The sequence below is a fragment of the Macrotis lagotis genome, chromosome 5 (assembly GCF_037893015.1).
Source record: "Macrotis lagotis isolate mMagLag1 chromosome 5, bilby.v1.9.chrom.fasta, whole genome shotgun sequence".
Lineage (NCBI taxonomy): Eukaryota > Metazoa > Chordata > Mammalia > Peramelemorphia > Peramelidae > Macrotis > Macrotis lagotis.
This window is the reverse complement of record NC_133662.1, coordinates 8,071,457-8,084,587: the sequence shown is the minus strand read 5'-3', so window position 1 is coordinate 8,084,587 and position 13,131 is coordinate 8,071,457. Positions and strand designations below refer to the sequence as shown.

General features: G+C 39.9%; 1 protein-coding gene across 1 annotated transcript in view; it reads right to left on the bottom strand.

The window, feature by feature from the left end:
• NOTCH4 (notch receptor 4) overlaps positions 1–13,131 on the bottom strand; it is a 33,838-nt gene that overhangs the window by 14,543 nt on the left and 6,164 nt on the right. The window contains exons 7-17 of the mRNA XM_074236624.1: positions 12,286–12,441; positions 10,854–11,048; positions 5,954–6,067; positions 5,310–5,423; positions 5,053–5,175; positions 4,599–4,749; positions 3,210–3,355; positions 2,776–2,928; positions 2,460–2,577; positions 2,196–2,283; positions 1,636–1,789 (exon numbers count right to left, since the gene is read on the bottom strand). Coding sequence (XP_074092725.1) covers positions 1,636–1,789; positions 2,196–2,283; positions 2,460–2,577; positions 2,776–2,928; positions 3,210–3,355; positions 4,599–4,749; positions 5,053–5,175; positions 5,310–5,423; positions 5,954–6,067; positions 10,854–11,048; positions 12,286–12,441 — 1,512 coding nt within the window. The remainder of the gene's footprint in view (positions 1–1,635; positions 1,790–2,195; positions 2,284–2,459; positions 2,578–2,775; positions 2,929–3,209; positions 3,356–4,598; positions 4,750–5,052; positions 5,176–5,309; positions 5,424–5,953; positions 6,068–10,853; positions 11,049–12,285; positions 12,442–13,131) is intronic.

Sequence of the window (13,131 nt, the reverse complement as noted above, 5' to 3'; positions counted from 1 at the left end):
GAGGCTACTGGGTCTGTACCCTGAAGCGATGAAGAAAAAGGGTAAAAACATCACTTGTACAAAAATATTCATAGCAGCCCTGTTTATGGTGGCAAAGAATTGGAAATCAAGTAAATGTCCTTCAATTGGGGAATGGCTTAGCAAACTGTGGAATATGTATGTCATGGAACACTATTGTTCTATTAGAAACCAGGAGGGATGGGAATTCAGGGAAGCCTGGAGGAATTTGTATGAACTGATGCTGAGTGAGATGAGCAGAACCAGAAGAACATTGTACACCCTAACAGCAACATGGGAGTGATGATCAACCTTAATGGAGACGCTCATTCCATCCGTGCAACAATCAGGGACAATTTGGGGCTGTCTGCAATGGAGAATATCATCTGTATCCAGAGAAAGAACTGTGGAGTTTGAACAAAGACTGAGGACTAATACCTTTAATTTAGGAAAAAAAAATTGATATCTTGTTGTCTGATCTTGCTATCTCTGTTTTTTCCTTAAGGATGTGATTTCTCTCTCATCACATTCAATTTGGATCAATATATACCATGGAAACAATGTAAAGACTGTCAAATTGCCTTCTGTAGGGGATGGGGGGGAGGAAAGTAAGATTAGGGGAAAAATTGTAAAACTCAAAATAAATAAAACCTTTAAAAAAGTTTTAAAAAAAGAGAGAAGTGAGGAAGGATCAGCCCAATAGAATCTCAGAAAAGAGGAGAGAAACCTAACCAGAAAGGAAACTAACTTTCCCTTTTGTATGGAATTTAACATGTAGTGTAAGCAGAGGATTTCCCTGAACTTGAGGAATCTTGGCAGGCAATAATAGGTTAAAATCACAGTCTATTCTTTGTTCTTACCTCCCCCCCCCAAGATTATTAGAGAATGAGAGATAGAAGGTGTCTATTAAATGAAGAATTTTCTATAGCTCAAAGAATATAAGATGTAGTTATTTTGGTTGAGTTGTGTTGAGAGTGACTGAAGCTTGTGAATATGATTGTGACTATAAAATTGAATTATACTGATGGTGTTACTTTGTGTTAAATTATATCGAGTCAGAATTCTATTGACTGGATTGTTTGGGTTATATAGGTTGCACTAAGAGAGTTTTAGAATTAAAAGACCCAAATTTGAATATTATAATTCTTGCCACTAACTAGCTAAATACTCTTGATATTTATTTTCTTTGTATAATGAGAGTGTTAAATTAGGTAATTTTAAAGTTCTCTTCCATCTCTAATATCTTGAGTTCAGTTGTGTTGAGTTGGAAATGTTATTGAGTTTTGTTGTGTTTGAAGTTTATTAGCTGTGGCTGAGACATCCAACTGCTGCAAGTGTATTTGAACCATTTTCATTAGAGTTGAATTGTATTGAGCTGCATGATATGGAAAGACTTTTGGACATGGAAACAGTCATGATCTGTCCATGTAATTTAATCATCCAGCATCAGTTTCTTCATCTGTAAAAAGGGAATAATATTTGTATCATCTACCTTAAGGATAATTGTGAAGAATGTGTTGGTTTTTTGAAAGCATTATATAATATTAATAATGATGATTATCTATGTTGATTAGTGGTTGGATAGCCTGGACCAGTCCTTTGAGTATGGTTCATCTCTATTGGTCTTTGGATAGATACCTTGGTTTAGGGCCGCCACTTGGCAAAGAGAGAGAGGCAGTTCACAGAGAGACCCTGTCCAGCCCCCAGGGCAGAGACATTGAAAGGAGGAGCCAATTTGGAAGCAGTGGGCATTGTGTTGACAGGGATTTGGAACACAGAGATCCAGGGGTTTCTGTGAAGAGGCAGAAGAAGTATGAGTCTAGCCAGTGATATCACACACTTTCAACCTCTTGATTCCCACCCCCCAAAAAACTCCACTTTCAAATGCTCCCACATTCCTTAGGATACTTCTAATTCTAAAACTGCCTTCTATAAATAAATCCCTCATAGTCCTCCTCTGTCTTTCTTCTATCTGAACCTAGGGAAGGCTTTCCCCAATCTTAAATTAGTCTTCTGACTCCTGGACATATCTCAACATCCCAAATTCATGTAGATACTAATTCCCAAATTAACCTGGTTTCCATAAATCTTAATATCTTAGAATATTTTATAGAATTTCTCACTTAAAAAAAAACATCTTTCTCCCCCAAACCTTCTTTTGTTGGCTTCCTACCACAGAATTCCTGTCATCCTCTCACCTGGCATCTGTCTCCTGTGTAACCATGGGGGCAGAGGCAATGAAGTCCCTCCAAGCTTTCTTGACAGGTCCCTCCATTCCTGCAGGGTCTGAATAAAATGGAGGCAGAGAAGATATAGGGAAGGGGAGATGTAAGACAAAGAGTGAAGGTATAAAGGAAGCTTTTAGAATATAGAGGGTGAGAGAATCCAAGACCCAAGGGGGAGCACAGAAAGGGAGAGGTGGAAAGAATTGAAGTTTCCCTTTCCTAACCCCTACCACTCACCTGTCTGCACAGTTTGGGGGGGATTTCTCTTCACAGTATGTGCCTTTGAATCCCATGGGGCAAAAACAGATAAAGGTATTGGTTCCATTCACACAGGTGCCCCCATTGAAACATGAGACTGGTAGAAGAGGCATGGAGAAAAGAGTGGTGAGGATTTTGGTCTCCACTTGATTCTCAGAGGTATTAACTTTATTTACTTCACACCCAGGACAGCATAACATAGTTTAGGACAGCATTTCTCATTTCCATTCAACATAAATCAACACATAGTCATTCAATGTTACTTTCTCCTACCCAGCCTACAATAGATACTTACCAGATATGCAGTAGTCCTTGCTGGTCTGACACTGGGACCCAGTATAGCTAGGAAGGCAGGTACAGGAGTATCCTTCAGGTGTGGGGCTGCAGGAGCCACCATTAAGACATGGTCTAGAGTCACATTTGCTCATCTCCTCACTGCAAGTGGGGCCTAAGATAAATGAACAAGGACCTAATTTAGGGCACTCATTTCTTTGACTTCTCTTTTGACCTCTTTGTTTCCTTTCTTCCCTCCAGTCTATCTCTCCTCTTTTATCTTCCTTCCATTCCTCATTATTCTCCATTCCCATAGATCTTCTATGTTCTTTTTGCTCTTTTCCACCCTCTCTTCTCTTCTTTCTTTTCTTTTCCTTCTACCTCTCTTGGTATCTAGGACCCATCCCTGATCCTGAGGTGGGCAAATTGATCATAGGTTGTCACAGGCAGTCTTACCTGTATATCCAGTGGGACAGGTGCAGTTGTAACCATGTGACCAGGGATGGCATGTACCCCCATGGGCACAAGGCTGTGAAATACAGTCCCCCAGCTCCTCCTCACAGCCTTGCCCTGTCCAGCCCACATCACACACACATATAGATCTAGATTTGGAAGGAGAAGTATGCATTTTAGGTATGAGGGGACTCAGCTCCTTCATTTAGGTTCTATCCCCACCCCACTTTTCTCTCCTCCCTTCTCTTGACCAGTTATCTCCATTGACTGAGTTACCGACCTCATTCCTATTGACTTTACATTCCCCAATGATCTCAACTGAATGATTGTTTTTTCACTGACTCTAGAACTAAATGCTTTCTTCCACCATCAGCTCTGACCCAGTAGATCTTTCCTCTTCATGGCAGAGGCAGGTAGTGGATAGAATGTTGAGCTTGGAATCAGGGGAAAATCAAATCCTGCCTCAGACAGTTAATAATTATGTGACCCTGGGCAAATCACTCAACCTCTCTGAGCTTCAGTTTCCACATCTGAAAAGTTGGACTGGATGACTTCTAAGATCCCTTTCAACTCTTTGCTCCTTGTTATTGTCCACATTTGCAGGTGTAAATGTTGGGAGAGAAGTGTAGGGGGATGCAGCTTGGTTTCTACTGGGGTAGAGGCAAAGACTTTCTCTGTGCTTGACACCTCTACTTTAGAGGAGCTTGATTGGGTTTCACTAAACCAAGATGACATAATCTTAATTAATCAGACTTGATCTAAGGCATTTCCTGAACAGGAATAACAATTCAACCTTTCAATGAAGGACAAGTTGACAATTTTACCCTTTATAATTAATAATGTAAGTGCAAGACAGGTAAAAATTGAGCATAAGAAATAGAGAATTTTTTTAAATGAAAAGAAATCCATTAATTGCTTATCCTGAATATTGGATCTTGGATTTAGCTGTGGAAATAATAAGCTAAAGAAATGAAAGAATATGAGACATAGATGTTATGAAATTATACTTTCATTCTGCTCTCTTTTGGTCTTTTCCTCATTAAATGTCTACTACCCTGGAGATTGTTAACTTGAAATGTAGAGGATTCGAAGCATTTCAGAGGTGACAAAAAGATGAATAAAGAAAAAAGTACATATGAAACAAATCTAAAAATATTGGCTTGATAATGAACATTGGAGTGTGACCCAATTATGACCTTCAAATATCTGAGAGATTATGCAAAGGATGGAAAAATCACTGAACATAGCCTACGGATCTCACTTCTACCTGGCAATACTGCTACCCATTCTTTTCCCATTGACCATTTTCCATTGTTCTCTGTATTTTCCAGTCTTTCTCCCATCTAGTCCCCATTGAAGGGAGTATCTAGAAGTGGAATGGGGGGGTATTACCCTTGGCAATGTCCATGTTTGCAGGTACAGTTGTCTTTGGCAGGGGGGCAGCTGGGGTTTCCATCAGGGCAGAGGCACTGACTTTCTTCTTGACATCCCCACTTTGGAGGACATAGGAAGGGTGGGCACAAGGAGAACTCACAGAGTCGTCCTAAGGTAGATAAAAGATAAGACAGACCAGTCAGGCTCTCAGCGTCATCTTTGTCCTCCCTGAGAGAATCTCCTACCATTTAGATGTCAAATCCCCTTGAAGACTTCTAATGTCTATACCCTTAAGAACTGCACTAACCCCAGTCTTTCCCAATTGAACCCAGGGCATAGTAGTTGACACTAACATTGACCCCATAGTGCCTTTCAACTCTTTCTGAAAATGTATCCCCATTTTCTCCCACCCCTCATTTCTCAATGTGGTTCAAGTACTTATCCTTTATTTCTAATCCAGTTCCCTGCTGACCTGTAACATTTGGAGGGCAAAGGCAAGAGAAAGTGCCAGGGAGATCAAGACAGCTAGATCCTGAGAGGCAGGGGTCACTAAGACATTCATCTACTTCCACCTGACATTGAGGACCTTCAAATCCTGGATACATGGGGAAAGAAGGGAGGGAGTTGGGGAAGTTTGAGACTCTTTGAAATATGTACCTACCCCCTCCAACCCATACAACTTTAAGGCACCCTGTGCCCAACCCTTTCCTACCCTGCCCCATCTCTCACCTGAAGGACACTGGCAATGAAAGGCCCCAGGTTGGTCTTGGCATTTCCCACCATGGGCACATGGAGAGCTGGCACATTCATCTACATCCTCTTCACAGTGGGGGCCAGTGAAACCTGTTGTATAAAAGTAGGAGAGGGGTGTAGGTCAAAGGTCAGGGAAGAAGGGCTTCACTCTACACTATCTGGTAGCAAAAAAGGTTGTGTCTGGAATGCAAGAGGGTGGCCTTTAGGGAGGAGAGCAGTTCTGGGTTGTTGTGTTAGGGAACAGATAGAAGAAGATAGAAGACTAGTGAAACTGGAAAAGGGATAAGGGCTAGAGAGAGGGTACAGACAGCTAAAAGGAAATTAAAGGAAGAGGAGGTGGGGAAGGAGGAGAAAAGTAACAGGAAAGGAGTGGAAACTTAAGATCTGGAAGACAAAGAAGTGGTTAGAGAATGGAAGTAAACAAATATTGGGGTCATAAGAGTTTGGGAAAGAAGCAACTTGTGAAAAGGGCAACTTGATATAGGTGGGAGGTTTGAAGAGGACTGAGAATTATTTTCTAGGGAGGCAAGAATGGAGGTTGTATAGAAATGGGAGTTCAAAGTTAAGTGGTCCAGAGTAAGGAGTATTTAGGGAATTCAGGGCAGGGTTGAGATCCTCACCAGGAAGGCAGACACAGAGGAAGCCACTCAATTGATCATGGCAGGTGCCCTGGTGCTGGCAGGGATCTGACGCACACTCATTTATCTCCACCTCACACAGCTGTCCCTCATAACCTACAGGACACAGGGCTTGGGTAAATCAATTGAGTTCCTGTATCCCCTCCAACTTGGTCCACTTGGGCCATTGATCCCTCTTTCCCTCTACCCAATTCTGAAAAACAGGATTTTTAAATTTCTTGTTTTCTCAATGGGGAGGGAAACATGAATGGGAGGGAGAGAATGGGGATCTGAAAATAAAATTGTTTCTGTAACCTGAGTTCCAAAACTCATTTGGTATACTTCCCTTTATTTCCCTGTTTCAGAGCTCTCTCTGTTTTATACTATGCAAATAACTCTGACCTCAATTGCCACATCAAAGTAAAATAGTCCACAGTACCTTAATCTTTCCATTTTCTTCTAGGAACAATAAAAATGCAAAAGAGATCAGAAGCAATCCAAGAGAGATTCTGAATTTCCAATGAGAGACTGAAGAAAACCCAGGAAAAGAACTCTGAGCAGGAGGGTGAACCACAAAGAATCTGGTGAGATTAGGCTTGATAGTGAATTTTGCAATCCACTCAAGAATATCTAATCACTGACTTAAAAAAATCTTTGAATTCCAACTTAACATATTAGGAGTTTTCCTTAAGGAAGGGAAGCTGGACCACCTCTACCTGCTGCTTGGAGACAAAATTTGTTTAATGCTTAACTTAGGACCTAGGTTATACTGGCCAGAAACTCAGTCAGATTTGAAGATTGATGCAAGGTATTTTCTCACACACATATATATATCTCAAGTAATCTATATGTCTTATTTGAAAACTGGCCTCATATTGGTCAATCAGTTACAGTTTCCTTCTTCCTTTGAATACTTGGAGAGAAGTAGGACATCTCTTTTTCTGATGTCAGGGAATTGTATCTGTTTACTCTCCCCAGTCCATTTGGAAAGTCACAAATTATTCCTCCAATTAGAAGTCAGATTACCCAATCTTCTTTGTTTATATCCTATTATTTTTCTTTTAATTTGTCTTATTTGATGAATTATTTATAATCCATAAAAATCTGTCTTCCCCTCTATTTGGGGGTTCAGTGCCAAAGCTGAGGAAACTTGATCCTGATTTGTTTTACAAATGGCATGTTTAGTTGTTTCCATCATGTCCAACTCTTCATGACCCCATTTAGGTTTTCTTGTCAGATACTGGAGTAGTTTGCTTCTCCAACTTATTTTACAGATGAGGAAACTGAGGCAAACAGGGAGAAGTGACTTGCCCAGGCTCAGATAACTATTAAGTGTCTGAGACTGGATTTGAACTTAGGTCTTTCTAACTCTGGGCCCAACACTCTATCGACTATATCACCTTAATAAATTGATATGCTTAGGAACTCAAACCTTTTGTTTCCTCAGTCATTTGATTCCACCAGCCCCAAGGAAACTGAGTTAAGATGGATAAACAGAGCAGACAGGGAGAGTTTGTTGATATTGGGAGCTCAGACAGTTGAGACTTGGGTAATGGAGAATATATACATTTGTATTTTTGGTTCAAAGCCTTTTCCCTTTCTGGCAGGCATTGGAGCATTGGATAATCCTCAAAAAAATAGAATATATAATTTCTAACAAGCTGCTTGCTTTTCAGGACCTTCATCTGGGACCTTAAAACACCAATTTGTATCATGTTCAAATTTATGCATGGATTTTTCTGGAGAAAACAGTTCATTTTAACCTATGAATAATCAATCATCCACTATGATGCTAACTGCAAGCAAGATAGACTTAGTTAAGAAATTTAGCCAGATGATACATAGTTTATGTGAAGGAGAGTATAGCAAGCCTGGGAAGATAGCTTGGGACTGTTTTATGAGTGTCTGGAAATGCCCTGCAGAATTTACTTGATCCTAGAGGTAATTAGGGAGTCAAATCTTTTGAGTAGGGGAATAGTATGGTCAGACCTATACAATAAGGAAAAATCACTTTGGTAGCTGGATAAGGGTAGGGGGTGCTGTGTGAGTTTATGTGTGTGTGTGTGTGTGTCTGTGTGTAGAGGTTACTGCACTAGTCCAGGTGAAAAGGTGATGAGAGCCTAAAGAAGGATAGTAGCTATGTCAGTGGAGGAAGTCTTTCAGTGGATTCCTATTACTTAATAAAATTCAACATTCTTAATCTGGCATTCAGGACCTTCCATGTCCTTTCTCATACTTCCCCTCCTGTATAGTTGATGCCCCACCTTGGCTGAGTTGCTTGCTATTGCCTAGATGGCTTCATCTTGTACTTTTCTAACTCCAAGCCTTGTTCAAAAAATTTCCTGAGGTCTGGAATGCTTTTGCTCCTCTATCTGTTGAATTCCTACTTATCTTTTAAAGTATAAATAAAATACACTTTCCTTCATGAAGACTTTATTGAGCTTGCTAGTTTTTAGCACTTTTCTATCTTTGGTTTTACATAGCCCTTCATGCCTGATCATGAATAATTTTTGTAATATTGATATTGGTGTATAGGTTCTGTCTCATTAGATTGTAATTTTAAGAGGACAGTGATTGTGTTTCATCTAAACTTTGTATTTTGCCCAGCCCCTGGACAAATCTTCCCTATATTGTAGGTGCTTGAAAAATATTTATTGAATGGAATTAATGGCAGAGCTCTCACCAAGCAAAAACCTGTAGAAAGTTGTATAATTTAAAAATGCTAGATGTAATGACTCACAGTTTAATTTTTTTTTTAAAAGTGAGAAACTTGGCAGACAAACAATACTGTCAATCATAAAGGTATCATGGATAAAGCCTTCACTTACTGGCCATTGATATACTGATCTGCTCTTCTCTCCTGGAAGAGCTATTGGTATTTGACTAGGAAGGGATTTCATGATGCACTGGAAAACTTGCAAACAAATTTTCAAAAACCCAAGGAGAATCCAGAGAAAACTACTTTCCAAGAAACATGAGGGGAAAAAAAGTCCTAAAAGGAATGGGGTAGCTGAGCCAGGCATGGAGTCAGAAAGACTCATCTGCCTAAATTCATATCTGGCCTTAGATACTTAGTGGCTGTGTAACCCTGGGCAAGTTGCTTAACCCCATTTGCCTCAGTTTCTTCATCTGTAAAAACTCTAGTATCTCTGCCAAAGCCCCAAAGAGTTGGATATGACTGAACAACAAAGGAAAGCTGTAATGAAATCTGGGAGGCAGAGAAATCGATGCAAAGATTTGTGCTGTGGTTGGAATCGTAGAATGTTAGATATGGATAAATCCTTAGATGCCATCCAGTTGTCAGAGGTACATGTGTAGCCTGTAGGCCAAATGCTCATAGAAAATTTTAGCAGAAAAATTTTAATACTAATTAGTGAGTATGCTTAATCACTCACTTAACTACTACTATTGCACCTGGTATATTGGAATTAGAATCAGGAGAACTGGGTTTTTAGAGTCAGAAGAATCCAGGTTTATATACTTAATAGTTCTGTGATCATGAGGCTCAATTTCCTCATCTATAAAATGAAGATGATGATAATACCTGAACTCTCTTTTAGGGTTGTGGTGAAGAAAGAGCTTTGCAAACCTTGAAATCAGTCAATTAGTTTTTAATTTAAAGTGGGAGTAATTTATCATGCTATTAAACTTAGATCAATTCATAATTGCAGCTGAAACTGGACATTGATTATTTAATTATATTCACAAGACTCCTATAAATATGGATTTTTGATCAAGTGGTCCTCTACTGAAAAATTTAGATAATCCTTAATCTTATCTAGTGTATTCATCCTATCTTGCAGATGAAGAAATAAATGCCCTGAGAAAGGAAGTGACTTGTCCTAGTCTTTATAACCAATAAGAGGAAATAACAGGATTAGAAATCCAGATCTGGTGATGCCATATCCAATCCTGATTATGGGAAAACATAAAATTCTAAATTGTAATAAGGCATGACATATACATCAAAGCCCTGGTTTGGAATTTATAGATTTGTCTAACAGGTACTAGCAGAAATAAGCAGGACCCATTGAGATCATCCAAGTCCAGACCTCTTATTTTACTAATATGGATACTGAAGACAGAGAGGGGAAGTGAGTTGTTTAGTGACACATAATGAGTCAATGGCACTGACATGTTGAGTCAAGGAATGTTCAGCTTCCTTCTAATGACTATTAAGCAACTTGGTTGGCTGGTATGTGAATATTTTTCTTAGCTCAGATCTGGAATCATAATAGGGACATGGGGAGACTGCTTTCTAAGTAATTCAGAAAGCTGACAAACCTTAGCAAGATTCAGGGACCTTTATTTTATAAGCTTTATCATCCCGAATCTTTCATTACATTGATATTCCTCTGGCCTTGATTATCATTCATTATATGCAATAAGTTTAAATCCTTACAAAAACTTAGTTGTACTGCCTAATTGAAGAGCATTGGGGGAGATCAGTACTTTTTGAATCTACAACTTGACTGGGAAAAGCTCATTCTTAATTGGAAGTATTGGTTGGTAGTAATGAAAAAATGATCTTGGATCTCAGGAAATAAATATTTTGGGTTCAGGATTATAGGACTAGGAAAGCACCATGTCCCAACTGTATACTTCACTGTACCTTCTCTCATCCCTAAAACTCCCATTCTCATTTTATCTATCTACCTCCAAATTAGGAATTCCTCAGTGAGCAATTAGGTTCTTGTCTTAGAGGGCCAATAGTGGTTTAAATGAAGTACCTGCCCTGTCTTCTCTAGCTCTCAGGATTGGGAGTGAGTTCCTGGAAATCTATTTGGGATGTGTTCAACTTGGAGAGTGGATTCCACTTTGCTTTTGCCCCTCTGGTTGCTGTCCCTTACCTATCCAGAACTCCAGCCCCCTTGCCCACAGGCCTTTCAGTGCTGTTCCATACCTGGAGGGCAGAGGCAGTGGAATGTAGCAAGCAGGTCGAGACAGGTGCTGCCAGGGTGACAAGGCTGTGATAGACACTCATTATGGTCAGTCTCACATCGGGAGCCTGTGTAGCCCGGGGTGCAGAGGCAGTTGAAGGAACCTGGAGTGTTGAGGCAGGAACCGCCATGTTCACAGGGACTAAGGCTTTGGTGGACTGAGAAGAGAGACAAGAGATGAGTTTTAGGGGACAAAGAAAAAGGTATATAGACATGAGAAGGGCATATAGATAGAAAATAGAAGCAGGAAGATGAAATATATTTGATAAGGAACCTGATAATATGGTAGAAAGTTGTAGCAAGCGTACTGTTTTAGGGTCAGAAGATTCCAGCTCTGTTACTTACTAGCTGAGTGATTGCACTTAAGGTATCTAGGGTAAAAGACTGGATTCCTTCCAGCTCACTCTATGTTGCTAATAATATTTTTTTTTTTTGCCATTGAGTCATTTGAGTTACATCTGACTCTTCTTGCTCCCATTTGGGATTTTCTCAGCAAAGATTCTAGAGTGGTTTTGCCATTTTCTTCTCCAGATCATTTTATAGATGAGTAAATTGAAGCAGACAGGATAAAGTAATTTGCAAAGTTAAAGGCTAGATTTGAATTCAGATCTTCCTGATTTCAGACCTGGTGCTTAGTCTACTGTGCCACCTAACTGCCCCAATACTAAATCTAGATGATACTTCATGGTTCACAAAGCACTTTCCCCATGCTGAGTGATGTAGATAGTACAAATCCTATGGGGAGGAAACTGAAGCCTTCTGAAGCAAGCAGGGAAGGAAACAAGCATTTATTATGAATTCACTATGTTCCAGGCACTGTTTTAAGTTTTTTACAAATATCTCATTTGATTCTCACAACAATTTTGGAAGATGGGTACTATGATTACCCCCACTTTTTAATTGAGTAAACGGAGACAGAAGTCAGTGATTTGTATGATGCTTGAACTCTTACAGACCCAGAGTTCTAGCCATTGGGTCACCTGTCTTTACATCTAAGAAATTATCTAAGGTACATCAGCTGGAAGAGCCTTGTCTTCTCCTTCTGAGTCCAGAATACTTTCTATTATACTAAACTGCCTTTGTGGGAATAAGGAAGAAGGGATGTTTATATATAGGGGATAGATGGCATTTATAGGGTTGGAAAAGGTAACATCTTTAGGGGGTTGGACAAAAGGGAGAGTGTAGAGTTAGGATTACTTGGAAAAAATTCTAGAAATAATCAGGGGAAAAAAAGCTGTTGTGGTTTTTCTTTTTCTGGAAAATTGCAAAAACCCAAGGAAGTATAGAAAAATCTCATTTTCTATCCTTTCCCCTTTCCCCCTGACTTTCACATTTCTTATATGGGAAACAGGGTAAATAGGCTTAGTTGGAGAATTTAATCTTGGGGTTCCTTACCCATCTGACATTCATCCAGATCCTGGTGACAGGTGGGCCCTGAGTATCCAGGCTGGCATAGACAAAGTATAGCTCCTGAGATGGGGTTGGTACTACATTGGGCTTTGGGGTGGCAGGGCTGACTTAGACACATATCCTGTAGCTGGCAAAGGAGACCTAGAATGGGAAGGAGAGAGGAAGAGAATAGACTGAGGTTCCTATGTTCCCCATATCCTCTCCGGAGATCTCTGTGTTTGCCTGCTTCCTTTGTCATGCCATCTTTTTCTTTTTTTTCTACTTTTCCCCCTTAATGTCTTCTACTTTTACATTCTGCCATCTTCCCATTTCTTTCTTGTAATCTTCCTGTGACTCCTTGTGTAACTCAATATCTTTTCCACTTAATCTACCCTTAACTTCTCTTTTTCTAATGAAGAAATCACTATTCTTCCAATTGCTTAGGTTTTTGACTTTGGTCTTTAAGATCAATTATAAACTTTTCTGTTTAGTTTTTAAAACCCTCCACAACCTGACCCCATCTATCTTTCTAGACTCATTGGATCTTACTTATTGGATACTTTCTGTATCCCTCATTCCAGCCAAACTGGCTTTCTCTTAGTTCCTCCCATGCAACATTCTCATCTTTGCCTTGAATGTACTCCCTCTTCAACTCTGCCCAAAGCTCAGAGCACAGCCCCTTCCACACAAAGCTTTCTCTGTGGGTGCCCTCTTCCCCAAACTTTTGTTGTGCAGTGGTGTCTACCTCTTTGTGACCCCTGGACTTTGTCCATGGGATTTTCTTGGCAAAGATACTGGATTGGTTTGTCTTTTCTTTTCCAATGAGGAACTGAGGCAAATAAGGGTTAAGTG